The 20,300-nt window shown below is 45.0% G+C and overlaps 1 protein-coding gene across 1 annotated transcript in view; it reads right to left on the bottom strand.

The window, feature by feature from the left end:
- Positions 1-3,560, bottom strand: part of LOC139228166 (transmembrane channel-like protein 3) — a 96,380-nt gene extending 92,820 nt beyond the window's left edge. Inside the window, exons 1-2 of the mRNA XM_070859353.1 lie at positions 3,445-3,560; positions 2,154-2,300 (exon numbers count right to left, since the gene is read on the bottom strand). Of these exons, the coding sequence (XP_070715454.1) occupies positions 2,154-2,300; positions 3,445-3,560 (263 nt within the window). The remainder of the gene's footprint in view (positions 1-2,153; positions 2,301-3,444) is intronic.
- Positions 3,561-20,300: the final 16,740 nt, after the last annotated feature.

Below are 20,300 nucleotides of genomic sequence, written 5' to 3'. Positions count from 1 at the left end.
GTCTTAACTTTCCTTGATCCATCTTTTCGTTGTCTTATGCAAAGATTAACCTAGTCATCTATCAACCTCCTGAGTTTCTTTTAAGCAGTTTACAGGACGTTGCCTAGACACTTGCTCAGTGTTATCCCCCTCCCCCTCTACCACTTTGTTCCGACTCTATTTAAATGCTTGTTCATCTTACATTTTCAGGCTGAAGGAAGTCTGGAAATTGACGCATTGAGGGTGAGATTGGTCTTTGCGAATAGTGCGAAAGATAGCGAATCAGCAGCCCATTTTAGACCATGCCCGATTTCCGATCACACTGAAGTCAATGGGTCCATTTTATGCTACAGCCTTTGGCCATTATCACCCGTTAACTTCTCTATGGATGCTGCCTTACCCGTTGACTGTTTTCAGCATTTTCTGGGGGTAATCATGTTTGCATTGAATGATTAGTGATCAGCCTGCAGCTGAACACTTGCACGGGCTGACAATTAGCATCAAACCGTTACAGGCAGCGCAACAGTGGAATGCAAAATGTTATACGATATCAAAGGACAGGAAAAGACTAGCTGGTCCAGCGAGCCTGCCCCACACACCCACGATGATTGGAGCATCACAGTTAGGTACCCATACCCAGCCACACCCAATACCCCATACCCACCCGTCCCGACACGCACGTTCCCCCACACCCACACTGCCCCCACACCCAACCTCATCGCCCCACTATGTAATCTTCTGGGCGAGGCAAAACATTACAGGAATAATCATAGAATCGTAGAAATCTATGGCACAGAAACAGACCATTCAGCCCATCATGTCTGTGCCGGAAATGAGCTAATGCCACTTTCTAGTTCTTGCTCTGTAGCCTTGTAGGTTACGGCACTTCAAGTGCAGATTTTTCAATGTGGTGAGGGTCTCTGCCTCTGCCATCCTGTCAGGCAGTGGGTTCCAGACCCCCACCACCCTCTGGGTGAATAACGTTCTCCTCAATGACTCTCTAATCCTCCTACCGATTATTTTAAACCTATGCCCCCTGGTTATTGATCAGGGAAATAGATCCTTCCTATCCACTCAATCCAGGCCCCTCATAATTTTATACACCTGAATTAAATCTCCCCTCAGCCTCCTCTGTTCCAAAGAAAACAGCCCCAGCCTATCCAATCTTTCCTCATAACTAAAATTCTCCAGTCCCAACATTCTCATAAATCTCCTCTGTACCCTCTCTGGTGCAATCACATCTTCCTGTCATGGAATAACGCTGACATTACGAGTTTATTGCCAAACAGATTTTAGGCACAGAGAGAATAAAACGAAAGGGAAAAGTAAAATAGCTAGTGGGAAGATTGTCCTGGGGATGTGTGATCCACCGGATTCCGCAGCCCACTCCAGGTGGAGACGAACTATTCTGGCGACTGCAATGCAGAGTCCTCTGAAAACAGTTAAACTCCCAAATGCATGTTTCAGGATATTACTTAACAACGCATGCTAAAGGTAACGGGAGATTGCAATCGCAATAAGATGCGAGAATATTTATTCCCATCCCGCCACCTTTTTGTAAAAGTTGCAAGTATCATTTTTCAGGCTGATGTATTAAACTTTGGAATCTGGAATGGGCTGAACGCATTCAGCTTGCCTGTCCGCCCTTAGCCTTTCCCCAGGTTCTGGTGATGTGGTTAATGCTGTCGGTCTCAGGCACTCTGAACACCAGCACACCAGGCTGTGTCCGATTGGATGCAACACTGACCCCAAACGTTAACTCTTGTTTCTCGCTCCGCCGATGCTGCCTGACCTACTGAGCGTTTCCAGCGTTTTCTGTTTTTATTGTAGATAAAACATTTCATTGCTGGAAATCTGGAGCAGGGGCAGAAAATGTTGGAATTGCACAGCAGCAAGAGGTCTGTCAGGGTCTGAATCAGGAAAGGTGCCAAAAGCAGACTGTGATCTCACAGATCCACCTGCCTCTCTTCAAGATGCCTCTGGACCCTCCATGTGTGTTTGTGGCACTTTCGGAGCAGATGAAACTGACCAGAAATGAACAAGTAAAGGTTGAAGTGTAACACGACTCTGGAGTCTACCAGCTGCCCGGACACACTGGGTCCACTGAATGTTTATTCCATCGGCAGTGAAAGGAATCCCTGAGCCAGGACTGCCCGCCCCATCAATCAGCTTACCTGAGCACCTTCAGCTTTTGACCCATTGGCCACGGTCTGCCGCGAATATTAGAGATAATTTCCTTCTGAATCTGAATATTCTGGAAGATCTCCTCCGGATCCTTGCAGTCGGCCTTCTCGTCTTCGTGTTCATCCTCCTCCGAATTACTGTGATTGCATTATAGACAAAGGCAAAAAGCACTCACTCCATTATTGAAGAAGACGATAGCATCAAAAGTGACCCAAATAAGTACAACGCACTGAGCCCAACTCCCAGCAAATCAATCATTTCAACTTTCAACCCATCACGTTTTCCCCCCAAACCCTCCCTGCAGTTTGTAAAATGCAAATAATGCATGAGAATCTTTCCCCATCAGAAAATTATCTATATCATATATTCACACACATATACTTAAGTAATTACTCATACATATATATATTTAAGTAATTGGATATATTATATATAACACATATATACACACAGTCACACACATACACTTAAGTAATTATTTATACATATATATATTTAAGTAATCGGATATATTATATATAACATATATATATTCACACACATACACTTAAGTAATTATTTATACATATATATATTTAAGTAATCGGATATATTATATATAACACATATATATATATGCACACACATATACTTAAGTAATTATTTATAGCTATATATGTATATATATTTAAGTAATTAGATATATTATATATAACACATATATATGTATATATTCACACACACAAATTTAAGCAATTATTTATACATATCAATATTTAAGTAATTAGATATAATATATAACACACATATACTTAAGTAATTATTTATAGCTATATATATATATACTTAAGTAATTGGATATATTATATATAACACATATATATGTATATATTCACACACACATATTTAAGCAATTATTTATACATATCAATATTTAAGTAATTAGATATAATATATAACACACATACTTAAGTAATTATTTATAGCTATATATATATTTAAGTAATTGGATATATTATATATAGCACATATATATTAACACACATATACTTAAGTAATTATTCACATATATATTTAAGTAAGCACATATATATTTGAGCATATATATTACTTAATTAGAATGAGTTGTTGATTAAACATTGTGTGTGTGTTTGGAATGAAACCATGTTCACCGTAAAAAATAATTCACAACCTCCCAAAATACTGGAAACTGAAAGTAAAGATGCTTGGATGTATTTAACGCACAAACTCCGCTTTTTCACAAGAGTCCCCCACAAAATACGCTCCTAGGCTCAGCCCCACCTGTTCTCATGCTCCTCGTAAGCCCCCAAGTAGAACCTGCGGTTGATAGAGTTTTTGCGAATATTCTTGAGCCGTTGCGATGCTTTTGAAGATTTGCTGATCGCAGTCTCGTTCATTTATGCCGCGCTGTGCACTGCCCGGTCCGGTACAGAGGGGTCTAGTCACTCCCTGCTCGCCAATCCCGTCCACACTATCACTGGCCGTTCCTGTGCATAGAGACTCTGGATCCCCAGCAAGCACAGAGCAGCCAGAACCTCGCCGACCGCCTCTTAAAGGGGAGGTTCCCCACAGCCATAAACCCACAGCCCTTCCAATTCAACCCACTGGTAAGTAGAATCAAAGAAAACCCAAAGATATTTTACAATTATATCAAGAGCAAGAGGATAACGAAGGAAAGAGTAGGGCCTATTAGGGACCAAAATGCTGATCTATGTGTGGAGGTGGAGGATGTGGGTAAGGTATGAAATGAATATTATGCAGCTGTCTTCACAAAAGGGGTGGGGGGGAAGGGCATGCCGATGTTGAAGTTCAGGAGGAAGTTAGTAAAATAGTGGATGGGAAAAACAAAGTAAGAGAGGACATATTAAGGAGTTTAGCATCCTTGAAAGTCGATAAATCGCCAGGACTGGATGAAATATAAGCGAGGCTATTAAAAGAAGCAAGGAAGGAAATCACAGAGGCTCTGACCGTCATTTTTCAACCCGCCCTGGCTACAGGAGTTGTGCCAGAGGATTGGAGAACTGCTAAAGTTGTACCAATATTGAAAAAGGGAGGAAGGGCTAAACCGAGTAATTACAGGCCAGTCAGCCTAACCTTGGTGGTGGGAAAATTACTGGAATCAATTCTGAGTGACAGGATAAACCTTCAATTAGAAAGACACAGATTAATCAAGGACAGTCAGCATGGATTTGTTAAGGGAAGGACGTGCCTGACTAACTTGAGTGAATTCTTTGAGGAGGTAACAAGGAGGGTCGATGAGGGCAGCGCATTTGATGTAGTTTACATCATTTGATGGATTTTAGCAAGGCTTTTGACAAGATCCCACATGGTAGGCTTAAATTAAAGGCCCATGTGATCCAAGGGTGAGTGGCAAATTGGATCCAAAATTAGCTCAGTGGTAAGAAGCAAAGGAAAATGGTTGAGGGGAGTTTTTCTGACTGGAGGGCTGTTTCCAGTGGGGTTGTACAGGGCTCAATACTCGGTCCCTTATTTTTTGTAGTATATATTAATGATTTAGACTTAAATGTAGGGTTCATGATATCAAAATTTGTAGATGATACAAAAATTGGCCGTGTGGTTGACAGTGAGGAGGAAAGCTCCAGACTGCAGGAAGATATTGATGAACTGGTCAGTTGGACAAAAAAGTGGAAAATGTAATTCAATCTGGAAAAGTGTGAGGTAATGCATTTGGGGAGGTGGAATAAGGCAAGGAATACACAATAAATGGGAGGATACTGAGTGGTGTAGAGGTACAGCAGGACCTTGGAGTGCATGTCCACAACTCTTTAAACTAGCAGGACAGGTCAATAAGGTAGCTAAAAGGCATACAGAATGCTTTCCTTTATTAGCCAAGGCATAGAATACAAGAGCAGGGAAGTTATGCTAGAACTGTATACAACATTAGTTAAGCCACAGCTAGAGTACTGCGTGCAATTCTGGTCACTACATTACAGGAAGAATGTGATTTCACTAGAAAGGGTGCAGAGGAGATTTACGAGGATGTTGCCAGGACTGGAAAACTTTAGCTATGAGGAAAAATTGGATAGTCCAGGTTTGTTTTCCTTGGAACAGAGGAGGCTGAGGGGAGATTTAATTGAGGTGTATAAAATTATGAGGGGCTTAGAGTGGATAGGAAGGATCTATTTCCCTTAGCAGAGGGGTCAATAATCAGGGGGCATAGATTTAAAGTAATTGGTAGAAGGATTAGAGGGGAGATGAAGAAACATTTCTTTACCCAGAGGGTGGTGGGGGTCTGGAACTCACTGCATGAAAAGTTAAAAAAGGTACTTGGATGTGCAGTTGAAGAGCCGTAATCTACAGGGCTGCAGACCTAGTGCTGGAAGGTGGGATTAGCCTGGGTGGCTCTTTTTCAACCGGCACAGACACAATGGGTCGAATGGCCTCCTTCTGTGTCATAATTTTTCTATGATTTTATGAGTCTAGTACAACCAAAGCCCACAGCGCCGAACCTATAAACACATAATACCTGGAAGAATTGTTTTGCCATAAGAAGACAAACACAACACCTTTTTTTTTGGTTTGTTTCAAAGCACTTGAACAGATGAGATCAAAAGATGATCAAAGGTAGAGTTATATAAACTGGGTTGGAGCAGTAATGAAGTCTGATATAGGAGAATGGTTTAATGGGATATTACAGTCTGGATCCATAATTTAAAGTTAATTCAAATGATTTGATAATTCAATTCCTTTAGCACTACCTTCCCACTCCTCCTGTGTTATTTGCATTGCTTAATTCAAAATGATTCAATAATTCAAATTGTTTTAAGCACAGAAACACAGTAGCTAATTTAAAGGAAAGAAGTTTCAATCCAATTCCCCAGCCACAATACACAAGACAGTGCCGATCTACTCAAAGATGAATAAAAAAACTGCTATGTTTATTTTTATACAAGGACAGCTAGCTCAGTCAGAAACCCCTGCAGCCAGTAGAAAAACTACAACACAGAAGGAGACCATTTAGCCCATTGTGTCCGTGCCTAATCCCACCTTCCAGCACTAGGTCCGTAGCCCTGTAGGTTATGACTCCTTAAGCGCACATTCAAGTACATTTTAAATGTGGTGAGGGTCTCTGCCTCTATCAGCCTTTCAGGCAGTGAGTTCCAGACCCCACCACCCTCTGGGTGAAGAAATGTTTCCTCATCTCCCCTCTAATCCTCCTACCTTTAAATCTATGCCTCCTGGTTATTGACCCTCTACTAAGGGAAATAGATCCTCAATTAAATCTCCCCTCAGTCTCCTTGTTCCAAAGAAAACAACCACAGCCTATCCAATCTTTCCTCATTGATAAAATGTTCCAGTCCTGGCAACATTCTCATAAATCTCCTCTGTATGCTCTCTAGTGCAATCACATCTTTCCTGTAATGTGATGATCAGAACTGTACGTAGTTCTAATTAGTGTTGTATACAGTTCAAGCATTACTTCACTGCTCTTGTATTCTATGCCTCAGCTGATAAATGCAAGTATTCCTTATGCCTTTTTAACTACCTTATTGACCTGCTACCTTTAAGGATCTGTGGACATACACTCCAAGGTCCATCTGTTCCTCTACACCTCTCAGTGTGCTACCATTTATTGTGTATTCCCTTGCCTTGTTCCACCTCCCTAAATGCATTATCTCACACTTCTCTGGATTGAATTCCATTTTCCACTTTTCTGTCCAACTGACCAGTTCATCAATATCTTCCTGCAGTCTACAGCTTTCCTCCTCTCAATCAACCACATAGACATTTTTTGTATCATCTGCTAACTTCTTTATTATGCTCCCTACATTTAAATCTAAATCAATGACATATACTACAAGAAGCAATGGATCGAGCACTGAGCCCTGTGAAACCCACTGGAAACAGCCTTCCAATCACAAAAACACCCATCAACCATTGCCCTTTGCTTCCTGCCACCGAGCCAATTTTGGATCCAATTTGCCACTCTCCCTTGATCCCATGAGCTTTTACTTTCGTGACCAGTCTGCCATGTGGGACCTTGTCAAAAGTGTTGCTAAAATCCATGTAGACTACATCAAATGCACTGCCTTCATTGACCCTCCTTGTTACCTCCTCAGAAAATTCAATCAAGTTAGTCAAACACGTACTTCCCTTAACAATCCATGCTGACTGTCCTTGATTAATCCGTGTCTTTCTAAATGAAGGTTTATCCTGTCCCTCAGAATTGATTCCAATAATTTGCCCACCACAGAGGTTAAACTAACTTGCCTGTAATTACTTGGTTTATCGTTTCCTCCCTTTTTAAACATTGGTACAACGTTAACAGTTCTCCAATCCTGTTAACAGTTCTCCAATCCTCTGGCATCACTCCTGTAGCCAGGGAGGACTTGAAAAATGATGGTCAGAGCTTCTGCAATTTCATCCCTTGCTTCTTTTAATAGCTTCAGATATATTTAATCTGGTCCTGATGATTTATCTATTTACAAAGATGTTGAACCTCTTAATACTTCCTCTCGTCCTACGTTTATCCCATTCAATTTTTCACTCTCTTCTTCCTTAACATCAACATCGGCATTGTTCCCTCTTTTGTGAAGACAGCCGCAAAGTATTCATTCAGTACCTTACCCACATCCTACGTCTCCACACATAGATCCGCATTTTTGTCCCTAATAGGCCCTACTCTTTCCTTAGTTATCCTCTTGCTCGTTATGTAATTATAAAATTTTGGGGGTTTTCTTTGATTTTACTTACCAGTATTTTTCATGCCCTCTCTTTGCTTTCCTAATTTTCTGTTTAATTTCACCCCTACACTTACTGTACTCTTCTCGGCTTTCTGCAGTCAGCATCGTGGTGTCAAAATAAAGGGACAACTTTATAAACAGTTCTGAATGCTGCACTATTGGTCTTTTGTCATTAGTTCTACAATAACTTGAGTATAACCATGGGCTCATATATCATTCAGACAGATACCGGTGAAATAGATTAACCTCCTCTTTAATCTTCTGGTACAGCACCTGGCAAACATAATCCACAAACATATTTCCTTTCAATGATCAGCCCATCGTAAACTTTGGTAGGTGCGACACGTACTATTACCTCTCCGCAATTCCTGCCGTCATTTATTTGTGTATGTTAATATTTGATGTGGACACTTGGTATCCGGGGTGGGTAAGGCTGCCTTCAATTTTCAGACAACTTATGCTAACATTTTTAGAAATAGGCAATAAGGTTATTAACCGATCAATCACCGTGGCCCTCAATTAAATCTTTGGCACAGTGTGCGAAGCCAGAATGTCACTGCGGGGAATTATGACCAGCTAATTATTGAATTCTAGTCCATGCTGAATGGGATATTGCATCCGGGGTTCGGCCGATTACAGATAGGTGAATCTGTAAAGCAATAATTGGTACAGACATCGCCATATTGATGCAGCAAGGTGTGAAATGATGTTTGGACTTACGATTCTGACCTTGTAGCATTTTCTTTATCCCAGCCTATACATTAATGTTGGGAGATTTCAGCAGAAAACACTGGCTGGAAGCGTATGCCATTCTCCTGCTACTTTACAATTGTTAAGCCATTGATAATAAACGGTTCACTCCTGCGTTAAAAGAGCGGATTTCGGAAGCTTAAATGTGTTAAGTGTTTGCCCACATATATCGCCCACGGTCATTTCTCGGCGTCGGTGTCTGATCAACAATTGCGACTTTGAAAAAAAGAAAAAAAAGCCTGTCGGGGCAGAGCTGGGCTCGGAATGTACCGGTGTTCAGACTGGATAGAAAGTCAAATGAAAATCAGCATAAAAGAGTTGTATGTAAATATACACAAGGGTAAACACACTGTAAATACACACAAGGGTAAATATACTGTAAATATACACAAGAGTAAACATACTGTAAATACACACAAGGGTAAATATACTGTAAATACACACAAGGGTAAACACACTGTAAATATACACAAGGGTAAACATACTGTAAATACACACAAGGGTAAATATACTGTAAATATACACAAGGGTAAACACACTGTAAATATACACAAGGATAAACACTGTAAATATACACAAGGGTAAACACACTGTAAATATACACAGGAGTAAACATACTGTAAATATACACAGGAGAAAAAATACTGCAAATATACACAAGGGTAAACATACTGTAAATATACACAAGGGTAAACACACTGTAAATATACACAGGAGTAAAGATAATGCAAATATACACAAGTGTAAACATACTGTAAATATACACAAGGTTAAACACATCGACTTGAAACGTTAACTCTATTTCTCTCACCACAGATGCTGCCTGACCTGCTGAGTGTTTCCCGGCAATTTCTGTTTTCATTGCAGATTTCCAGCATCCGCAGTATTTTGCTTTTGTAAAAATACTGGAAATCTGAAATCAAAACAGAAAATTATGGTAATGCAGGTCAATTGGAAAGGGAATTGTCACCAACATTTCGGGTGATTACTGTAGTATATGCAAGCACTGTGATAACGACTCCACGAGGTAAGGGTATAGTACTTGAACTGTAGTGACCTTAGTCCTTTATTGCAGCTCCTAGAGTGAGGACACCAAGAGTTGAGCTCCCTTTTATACTGGGTTACCTGCAGTGTACAGGTGACCCTTGGGTCTCCAGCAGTAGCACCCTCTGGTGGTACAGGTATGGTGTATGCAGGGTAAAGGGACATTTAGTGGTCTAGTGTTACAGTACATACATTAACATACATACATAACAGCACTCCCCCCTAAGTCTTTCCCAAGTCCTTATTGCCATGACATGGGGAGGTGATCCGTAGTGGACGGTGGGAGGTTGTGGTGAGGGTTGTGTGGCTGTAGGGTGCGATCCATGTGTTCATGGCTACACACATCAATCTCACCCACCCACCCCCAACTGGGTGTGTGTGAGCCCTCCCTGGGGCATCACATTGGTCCTGGAAGCGCAGGCTACATGATAAGGTAGCTCGCTGGACCTGGGTGTTTCCCACGGGGGGTTTCCTTTGGCATTGTCAGTATACATGTAGAACCTGGTATCGTTTCTCATTCTATCATTAGGATACATGATACATTGGCTCCGACTGCAACCAGCCGACTCGACATTGTTATTTCTCTTTACACTTTCACATTTGTCAGTTACAATGCTTTCTTGTGTACTATCAGTATCTCTGTGCATGGTTACAATTGGATACCTGCCTTTGTTAGTAACATTTGTCTCGTTAGCATTACTAGCAGCATTGTTCAACAGTACAATTTTGTCATTTACATCACTTTTTGGAGTATTAGTTACATGTTGCTCATTAGCATTACTGGCATCACCATTCAACAGTACATTTATATCCCTGCATTCATTAATTACACTTTTATCATTAGTGTCATCGGCATCGCTGTTCCAGGAGTGGAACTGTCCCTTTAATTGTTTTGGGTTGCCGGTCTCCTTTAACAGGGCCTTGCAATCTTTACCCCAATCTGGTTCGCTGCTCAGTAACACGTGTTGCTCCCTCAACGCTGCCCCTCATGGTCTGGTCGTGGCCATCTTGATTTCAGATGCTTCACTTCGTGGTGCGGGCGCCATCTTCTTTCTCTCCCCTAGGTAGGCTGCGATGATCCTTTTCTCCCCAGGTTCTGCCACGGACATCGGGAATCTACCTTCTGTGCCGATCTTCTTCCCTCAGAGTCCTGCCACTGGAGCCCGGAAGGTGAGGTCTGGTCATTCAGGTTGGATCATCTCGCTGTTGAGTTGTGCAGTCTGTGTCGTCGCCAGCGCAGTCGAGTCGGACGGTAGGATTTTCAGGTGCTGCGATGGATCCAAATTTGGGGCTGCGTGGGATGTCGATCGCCGGGGCCTGGAGGCCTTCGTCACTCCAACAGATATGGATTTGCTTCATCCATCTTCTTCCCAGCAGCGTTGGACCATCACCGGCAATGATCCACAAGGGAAGCTTGTGCATCGCGCCGCTGTGGGATACCTGGACCTCCACGCTGCCAATGACTGGGATGGTGCCTTTTGTGTAGGTGAGCAGTTTTGCCTGGATTGGGGACATTTTGGGTCGTTTGGTAGGATTGTCCCAGAGTTTCTCGAAGGCCGTCTGATTCATCAACGACTGGCTCGCCCCTGTGTCGATCTCCATCGAGACTGGAACACCGTCGATTTTTACTTCCATTTTCCATGGTGAACTCTCGGTGGAGAAGGTATATATTCCGTCCGCTTCTTCCAGGGGCTGAGTCACTTCGTCTTCATCAGCGCTGGAGCCCGGGTGACCGGCCAACTCTTCAGCGACTCAGTGAGTAAAACTTCTTCTATGCATTCGCTGAAGGTGGTCTTTAGTGTTGCAGCCTTTGCAGGTATAGTCTTTGTATCGGCACTGGTGGGCCCTGTGGTTTCCTCCACAGCGCCAGCACGGGGCTAGCCGGTTGGCCCCATGTGGCGGACTCAGGGTTGCGGGACTTGGGGCAGCATTCGGTTCACTGTGCTCGTCGGGTTAGGGTCCTGGATGTGCGTCATCATCCTTTTGGAGTCGCAGACCGAAATCATGAATGCCTGGCTTACTTTGATTGCCTTCTGCAGGATGACCGTAGTGTCCACAGAGAGCAGTTTATGGAGGAGGCCCTCGTGGCCGATTCCAATAACGAAGATGTCCCTTCGTGCTTCAGTGAGGTGGTCGCCAAAATCACATGGTGCAGCCAATCTTCTCAGATCTGCAGCATATTTAGCAATTTCTTGGCCTTTGGGCCGCCGGTGGGTGTAGAACCGGTGTCTGGCTGTGAGAATGCTCTCTTTAGGTTTGAGTTGTTCTTGTATTATAGTTACGAGCTCCGCATAAATATTGGTTGTCATCTTCGCTGGGGCTAGCAGGTCCCTTTCAAGGCCGTGGACATTGGGCCACAACTGCTGAGCAGGATGGCTCTGCGCTTGTCCGCCAGCGAGATCGGTGAGTCCCCAGCCAGGTCGTTCACAATGAAAAAGTGTTCTAGCCTTTCCACAAAGGCATCCCAATCTTCCCCATCAGTGAATTGTTGGAAGTTGCTTAGGTTAGACATATTGTGCGTGGAAATTCGTAACCTCGTCGCCAGTTGTATATGCAAGCACTCTAATAACGACTCCACAAGGTAAGGGTATAGTACTTGAACTGTAGTGACCTTAGTCTTTTATTGCAGCTCCTCGAGTGAGGACACCAAGAGGTGAGCTCCCTTTTATACTGCAGTATACAGGTGACCCTTGGGTCTCCAGCAGTAGTACCCTCTGGTGGTACAGGTATGGTGTATACAGGGTGAAGGTACATTCAATGGTCTAGTTTTACAGTACATACATTAACATACATGCATAACAATTATTATTTGTGACAAGGACAGGACTGCCCCCGCTGGAGCCGAAATATTAGCCCTTCCTCTTTCAGATTCTGACCAACCTGCAGTGTGTTTCCAGCATTTTCTGGTTTTATTTACAGTACAACAATTTACTTCGCCACCTGATACAACCTGAAAGATGGTTTAAAAAATGATCTGGGCTGCTGCCATGTGACAATAAAAGCCTTTCAGAGCACGTTACTGCTGCCAAAAAACCTTTCTCCAAATTACTTTTTTACTACAATCATATTTATCAGCTCTGACTTTTGACTGGAATTATTCAAGTCGATCCACATGGTATTCGCTGTGCAGCCTAACATTATTGCTTGAAATTGTTGTTCAATGCTTATTTAAAGACATACACAGGAGTACCATCCATACTGATTGAAACATCAATGAAATATTCAGCACTAATGTAGACTTGACTGTGAATTTTTACTCATGTATATCCGAAAGGCAGTAAAAAATAAAATTGGAAAGGATGCCTTTGCAGAGATTGCAGTTATACTACAGCTGGGGTGAAGCTCAAACTACTGCTTGTTAAAATTTAATAGGTGGGCGACTTCAAACTAATATACTGTGCTTTAATGAGTAGAAAGGGCCTATATTCTCTGGCGTTCAGAAGAATGAAAAGTGATCTCATTGAAACGTAAATATTTTTTTTTAGAATGTTTGACAGGGTAAATGCTGAGAGGTTGTTTCCCCCTGGCTGGAGAGTCTAGCACCAGGGGTCATAGTCTCAGGATAAGGGGTCGGCCATTTAGGACTGAGATGAGGAGATGCTTCTCTGGAGTGTTATCAGACAAAGAAGTGGGAGGAGTCCACTAATTGCATCTGCTATGCATTGCTGACACTTATTCCGACCTGCTGAGCACCCTGGACACGGTGACAGACAGGGGATCGATGCAGACTCAAGACACCAGGGAGAGCTTCTAAGGACATTGGTGGCTGGCAGAATGGCACTTCTCATGGTAGAATGGCAGAATGGCACCAAGTGGTATTGCAGAGGAGACTCTGGGCCTACCTGTCCCCTGCCTGTATCACTCCAGAACTTATGTTACCAAGGTCAGATGTTAGCAGTAATACTCAACTCAACGGAGCTCCAGTCACGATGGCAGACTTTACAAACCAAAATGGCAGCAAGAGTGCAGTCATTGAGTCTTCAGGTGTTGATTATAGCACTGTCACAGTTTATAACATGGTCAGAATCCCTCAATTCAATGACTTCTTTATATAGAGTCTGTGACACAGGAGGTACTTTGGATTGCAGGTCTCAATGTGTCTCATGGCCAAAAGCGAATTGGATATATACTTGAAAAGGAAACATTTCAAGGGCTATGAGGAAAGAGCCAGCACAGGCATGATGGGCCGAATGGCCTCCTTCTGTGCCGTATAATTCGATGAAATGAGCTGGCCTGACCCTCGGGATGCCATCTTTTAAAGTTCATTGTTAGTTTGTTAATTCGTTAATCAGTTAAGAAGATATAGAGCGGGAAAAAGCTTGCTTTAGTCAGTCAAAGCCCATCTGAATTACTCCTTTACCAGCACTGCCCACTGACCACTCTGCACTGGGTCCAACCCTCAACATCGTCCCCCGAAGGACCACTGCCTCACTACCCTGCTGTTTGTCTCGGAGAATTGCCCTCACGCTGTCCAACAGGAGAAAGCACAGAACTGTATTCGCTATTTGAAGCTTTTAAATGCAGATCACCCAGATTATTTAATTTGCTATGGATCATTAAAAGAAATTACCATGCCATGCACATGGCTGATTTCTTAAGCAGTGACTATTCAGTCTGCATGCTGTATTGGCAGAGTGTTCAAGCAAAGGCTGCATCTTCAGCCTTATATATCATAATTATGGAACTGTGCGGATAATTAATTCAAGAAAGTAATCAATTCATAGGAGGAGGTATAATTACTTTATTACGGAACTCCTGGGTGAAATGAAGTGTAATTAATCATTTCAACAGCAACATAAAACTATCCTTTGCAGACGTTTTCATTTGAGAGCAACAACAGCCATGGTAAATCACTCTGCGTTTCAGTGCCATTAATGTGATCCCGATGATATGTTATTATCAGTGGGGTTTTCTCCATTTTCCCCACTCTAAGATCTGCGACTTCCCACGCCAGGTTCATTCCAGGCTCTCACCCACCCTTTCCCCACACACTCCAAGCTCTCCCCCCCTCCCCCCGAGCACGCCATGCTCTCTAACTCCACTCCAAGCTCTCTAACTCCACTCCAGGCTCTCTCACTCCATTCCAGGCACTCTCACTCCACTCCAGACTTTCTTACTCCCCTCCAGGCTTTCTCTCCCCACTCCAGTTTACTCTCCCCACACCAGGATCTGCGACTCCCCATTCGAGACTCTCTCCCCAATTTAGGATCTCTTCTTGCTCTCGCTTTCCCACTCCAGGCTCTCTCCCTACTCTGTTCTTTCTTATAAGACCTTGCCCAAATTCATATGGAATCCTCAACAGTAAGACCCAGAGACTAGTTGGCGCCGCACCTGTTTTAATGGCGTGAAATGGGTACCACAGCGTCCAATATAGCGGGCGGTGTGCACTCGCACATTCTGTGTCAGAACCACACTGCCTGCCATATTGGTAAAGGTCCCTGCATAGGCGCCCAGGCCCTGTACCTGAAAGAAGCATTGGGTCCTGTACCTCTGCAAATAGTGGGCTTAACACCTTACCAGACCTGCGTCTCGAGCTCTGTCAGCGGCTGACTGCCATGTGCACTGTGTATGCTGCAGTCAGGGTTCACAGATGCTTGGCAGCCAAACCAGCCGACCAGCAAGGGACTGGAGCCTGCCTCCAGAGAGGAAGGTTTACAATTTGTTTGCACACCTGTACCTCCCGCTCCCGGCTCCACATTAAATCGTCGGCTCGGTGCCGGCCTCTGTCCACTCACCCCTCCCAATTGTGCCCCATCCCCCCCCCCACATCCTCCCCGATTATTCCCCATCCTCCCTACATCCCCACCCCCCCAAATCTCCCCCCCCAACATCCATCGTGCCCCCACAGCCCCCACATCCCCCTAACATCCATCCCCCCCCCACATCCCCCATCCCCCCCCCACATCCCTTCCCCCATATCCCCATCCCCCACATCTCCCCCTTCCCCTCCACATTCATCCCACCTCCACATCCCCTCCCCCATCCCGCATCTGGGGCTGTGGCTGGAACTCGCAGCTCGCAAACTGGAAACAAACGAGACCAGTTTTACATGGTCCCCCCGACAACCTCCTTGGCATGCGTTGCACCTAATTTCTAAGCCTAAATGTCGATAGGCTATTCCACAACGGAAGGCATCACAGTCCAGCCCGATCCCGGTCTACACTGTCACACTTCCAGTCGGGGTCATTCGATACCAAACAGCGCTGGGAACCCTGGCTGATTTCCCTTTGCCTAACCCACGGGTGCTGAGGCAAAGTGTGGCATCACCGCTTGAGGTCAGCTAACGCAGCACTGTCCAAAGATTGAACCTGCAACCTTCTCGATCTGTGTCGGCTCAGCAATCACTGAATGAACACAATGAGTTCGTTTGGGGGCAATTTTAACCTAACTCAGCGGGTGGGAAACTGACGGGATCAGGCGGAATACTGGTTCTATATCCCGCCTGATTACACTCTCCAAGTCAATCGAGAAATACGGGGATGTAAATCCCATGTTCTGCCCGATCCCGTGGGTCCCCCTACCCCCCCGCCTCAGCGTGTTAGGTTGACATGAACCCCCTATTAGTAACCAACATGTGCTCTACTCGGAGCTCCTTCACGGCAAACGAGCCAAAGGTGGGCAGCGGAAATGCCACAAGGACACCCTCAAAGCCTCTCTGATAAAGTGCGACATCCCCACTGACACCTGGGAGTCCCTGGCCCAAGACTGCCCTAAGTGGAAGAAGTGCATCCGGGAGGGCGCTGAGCACCTCGAGTATCAACGCCGAGAGCATGCAGAAATCAAGCGCAGGCAGCGGAAAGAGCGTGTGGCAAACCAGACTCCCCACCCTTTCCCTCAACGACTATCTGTCCCACCTGTGACAGAGTCTGTGGCTCTCATATTGGACTGTTCAGCCACCAAAGAACTCACTTCAGGAGTGGAAGCAAGTCTTCCTCGATTCCGAGGGACTGCCTATGATGATGATTAGTAACCAGGTTGTAAATCAATCTTTTGCTTACAGCTTTTGATGCTTTGATCAGAGAATAAGTCATTCCTTTTTACCAATTCCAGCTGACAAGAGCTGACAAATCTCCCCTGTGGTGGGCCCTTGAACTCAACCATGTGCAAAATGGCAAATGGGCTCTGGCTGCTTTGTCAGTGAGAGGAAGGGGAGTGATTCCAGAGCAAAGAGAACATTTGTGGGGTTAAATTGTACACTTTGATCATTACAGTATGAAAGCTGTGAGGAAAGATTGGATAGGCTGGGGTTGTGTTCTTTGGAACACAGGAGGCTGAGGGGAGATTTAATTGAGGTGTATAAAATTATGAGGGGGACTAGAGTGGATAGGAAGGATCTATTTCCCTTATCAGAGGAGTCAATAACCAGGGAGCATAGATTTAAAGTAGTTGGTGGAAGGATTAGAGGGGAGATGAGGAAACATTGCTTCACGCAGAGGGTGGTGGGGGTCTGGAACTCACTGCCTGAAAGGGTGGTAGAGGCAGAGACCCTCACCACATTTAAAAAGTACTTGGATGTGCACTTAGAGAGCCATAACCTACAGGGCTATGGACCAAGAGCTGGAAAGTGGGATTAGGCTGGATAGCTCTTTGTCGGCCGGCACAGACATGATGGGCCGAATGGCCTCCTTCTGTGCTATAAATTTCCATGATTCTATGATTCATGGGCGTCACCTGTTTCAGGGTTAACTCCGTCACCCAAATCGTGAGCAAATTCATTTCCTACCAACGTGTGGGGAATTTGAGTGCTAATATCGCACAGTCTGATTCCACCCTATTGGTGCTGTAATGTACCGGCGTAGGGTTTTCTCACCCTCTTCACCGGCGAGGGTCGAGGGTAAATTAAAACAGGGAGAGAAAGATCAAAATGAAGGAAACAAAAATACATGTTGTGCTTACCTTGATCTGATGCTTGTTACTTGGTACTGCAGGTTCAGTGACCGTGCTCTGTGAGCTATCACATCCTGCACTTTATTGCACTCTTTGGGCTCAATTTTGTCCAGGAGTTGCTCCGTTTTTTTGGGAGTAACTTGGTTTTTCTGGCATAACTTAAAAATCCCCATTTTCCCCAATCAATTTGCACTAGTGTAACTGAGTTAGTTACGATTTTTTTAGTTTAGTTTTTTTTCTCCTCAAAAGGGGGTGTTACCAGTCACCTAGAAATGATAGGTAGGCAGGAGCACGATCAGTTCTCCTGACCGCCCCTAGCCCTGGGCAAGTGGCCTCCCGGCGCAACTGGTCTCTTAGAAATCGCACCAGGAGGCCACTCGGCTTGGGCTAGGGGCGATAGCGATACAACTGGCCGGCATCGGGTCCCACAGAGCGGCTGCAGCAAACACACAGAGAGGCTGGGGGCGAGGAGCTACTGCGCATGTGCAGACATCCAGGCACAGTTTTCAGTGCAAAACGCTGGCTCCACCCCCAACTCGACTGGGCTGCACGACTACAGGGAAGAGGTCAGACAGCGGCCAAAGTGGGAAGGAAATTTTTGGATGCACTTCGGAGCAGAGAAAAGCGGCACAGCTCCGGCAAGTGCGCCGAAAAACGGGCTGGGCCAAAATTGAGGCCTTTAAGTGGCGGGGACTCACCATTTCATTTGTGTCCATTGAACATTGGATACATTCACCGCAGACAGGATACAGGTGCTGTTGCCCCAACATTGTGCTCACCATATTTGTATCGATTTAAAATATACTGATGGCCTTGCAAAGGCATTAGTGATGTTAAAGAGAAAGTAGAAACATTTCAGAACCATTGGATCTTAATGAGTTCACCACGAACGAGGATCCTGCTCCTTTCTGGGGTGGAATACAGGACCCTGCCCAATAGCGGGACCTGAGATTCGCGCCCCTTCAGATCAACCTCAGAAAACTCTGATCAAGCCGGGAGCAGGCTCTTCCGCTGACCCCACCTCACCACATCCCGACAACGGTTTCTGTACATGTCTGGGAGTGTTCTGGGGCTAACCCGGCAATTGTACCCGTTACCATACTGATAGGCCCGGTGATACCCATGTTTCCAGTCCCGTGTGGGCTTACCTCATCTCTCCCCTTCTGAACTGCTCAAGGATATCCCCTTCTGTGTCAGCAGCAACCCGTGCTGAGTGCAAAAAGCTGTGTGTATTCATTTAGTCTAACTTAACTTACCCATGATACTTTTTGCTCATGTCAAGTTATCCAAACTTAGCCACATTCAATAGTAAAACTGAAGTCAATGGGAATCGGGGAAAACGCTCCACTGGCTGGAGTCATACCGAACACAAAGGAAGATGGTTGTGGTTGTTGGAGGTCAATCATCACAGCCCGAGGACATCGCTGCAGGAGTTCCTCAGGGCAGTGTCCGAGGCCCAACCATTTTCAGTTGCTTCAGCAATGACCTTCCCCATCACAAGGTCAGAAGTGGGGATGTTCGCTGATGACTGCACAGCGTTCAGTTCCATTCACAACTCCTCAGATAATTAAGCAATCCATGCCCGCATGCAGCAAGACCTGTTCGACATTCAGACTTGGGCTGATAAGTGGCAAGTAACATTCATGCCACACAAATGCCAGGCAATGAATATCTCCAACAAGTGAGAGTCTAATCACGGCAACTTGACATTCAACAGCATTACCATCACTGAATCCCCCACCATCAGCATCCTGGGGGGGGGGGGCGGTCACCATTGATCAGAAACTTAACTGGACCAGCCACATAAATACTGTGGCAACAAGAGCGGGTCAGAGGCTGGGTATTCTGTGGCAAGTGCCTCATCTCCTGACTCCCCAAAGCCTTTCCACCATCTACAAGTCACAAGTCAGGAGTGTGATGGAATACACTCCACTTGCCTGGATGAGTGCAGCTCCAACAACACTCAAGAAGCTCGACACCAGCCAGGACAAAGCAGTCCACTTGATCGGCACCCCATCCATCTCCTTAAACATTCATTCCCTCCACCACTGGCGCACTGTGGCTGCAGTGTGTACCATCTACAAGATGCACTGCAGCACACTTGCCAATGCTTCTTCAGCAGCACTTCCCAAACCCACGACCTCTATCACCTAGAAGGACAAGGGCCGCAGGTGCATGGGAACACCACCACCTCCACGTTCCCCTGCAAGTCACACACCATCCTGACTTGGAACTATTTCGGCGTTTCTTCATCGTCGCTGGGTCAAAATCCTGGAACTCCCTCCCTAACAGCACTGTGGGAGCACCTTCACCACATGGACTGCAGCGGTTGAAGAAGACAGCTCACCACCACCTTCTCAAGGGCGATTAGGGATGGGCAATAAATGCCGGCCTTGCCAGGGACACCCACATCCCTTGAATGAATAAATTGTAAAAAAACTATCAAATCATTTTAAACACCTCGATTAGATCTTCGAAACTCAAGAGAATACAATTCCAGTTCTTGCAATCTGTTCTCATAATTTAACCCTTTCTGCCCTGGTATCATTCTGGTAAATCTGCTGTACCCGCTCCAAGACCAATATCCTTCCTGAGGTGCAGTGCCCAAAACTAAATTCCAGACGAGGTCTGACCGAGGTTCTGTACAACTGAAGCATAACTTGTATTCCAACCCTCTTTGGTACCTGTGCACTAGCTTTTAGTGATTGCATACAGGGACACCCAAATCCCTATGCTCTTCCACAGTTTCTC

The sequence above is a fragment of the Pristiophorus japonicus genome, chromosome 17 (assembly GCF_044704955.1).
Source record: "Pristiophorus japonicus isolate sPriJap1 chromosome 17, sPriJap1.hap1, whole genome shotgun sequence".
NCBI lineage: Eukaryota > Metazoa > Chordata > Chondrichthyes > Pristiophoridae > Pristiophorus > Pristiophorus japonicus.
This window is presented reverse-complemented; position numbering and strand designations above follow the sequence as displayed.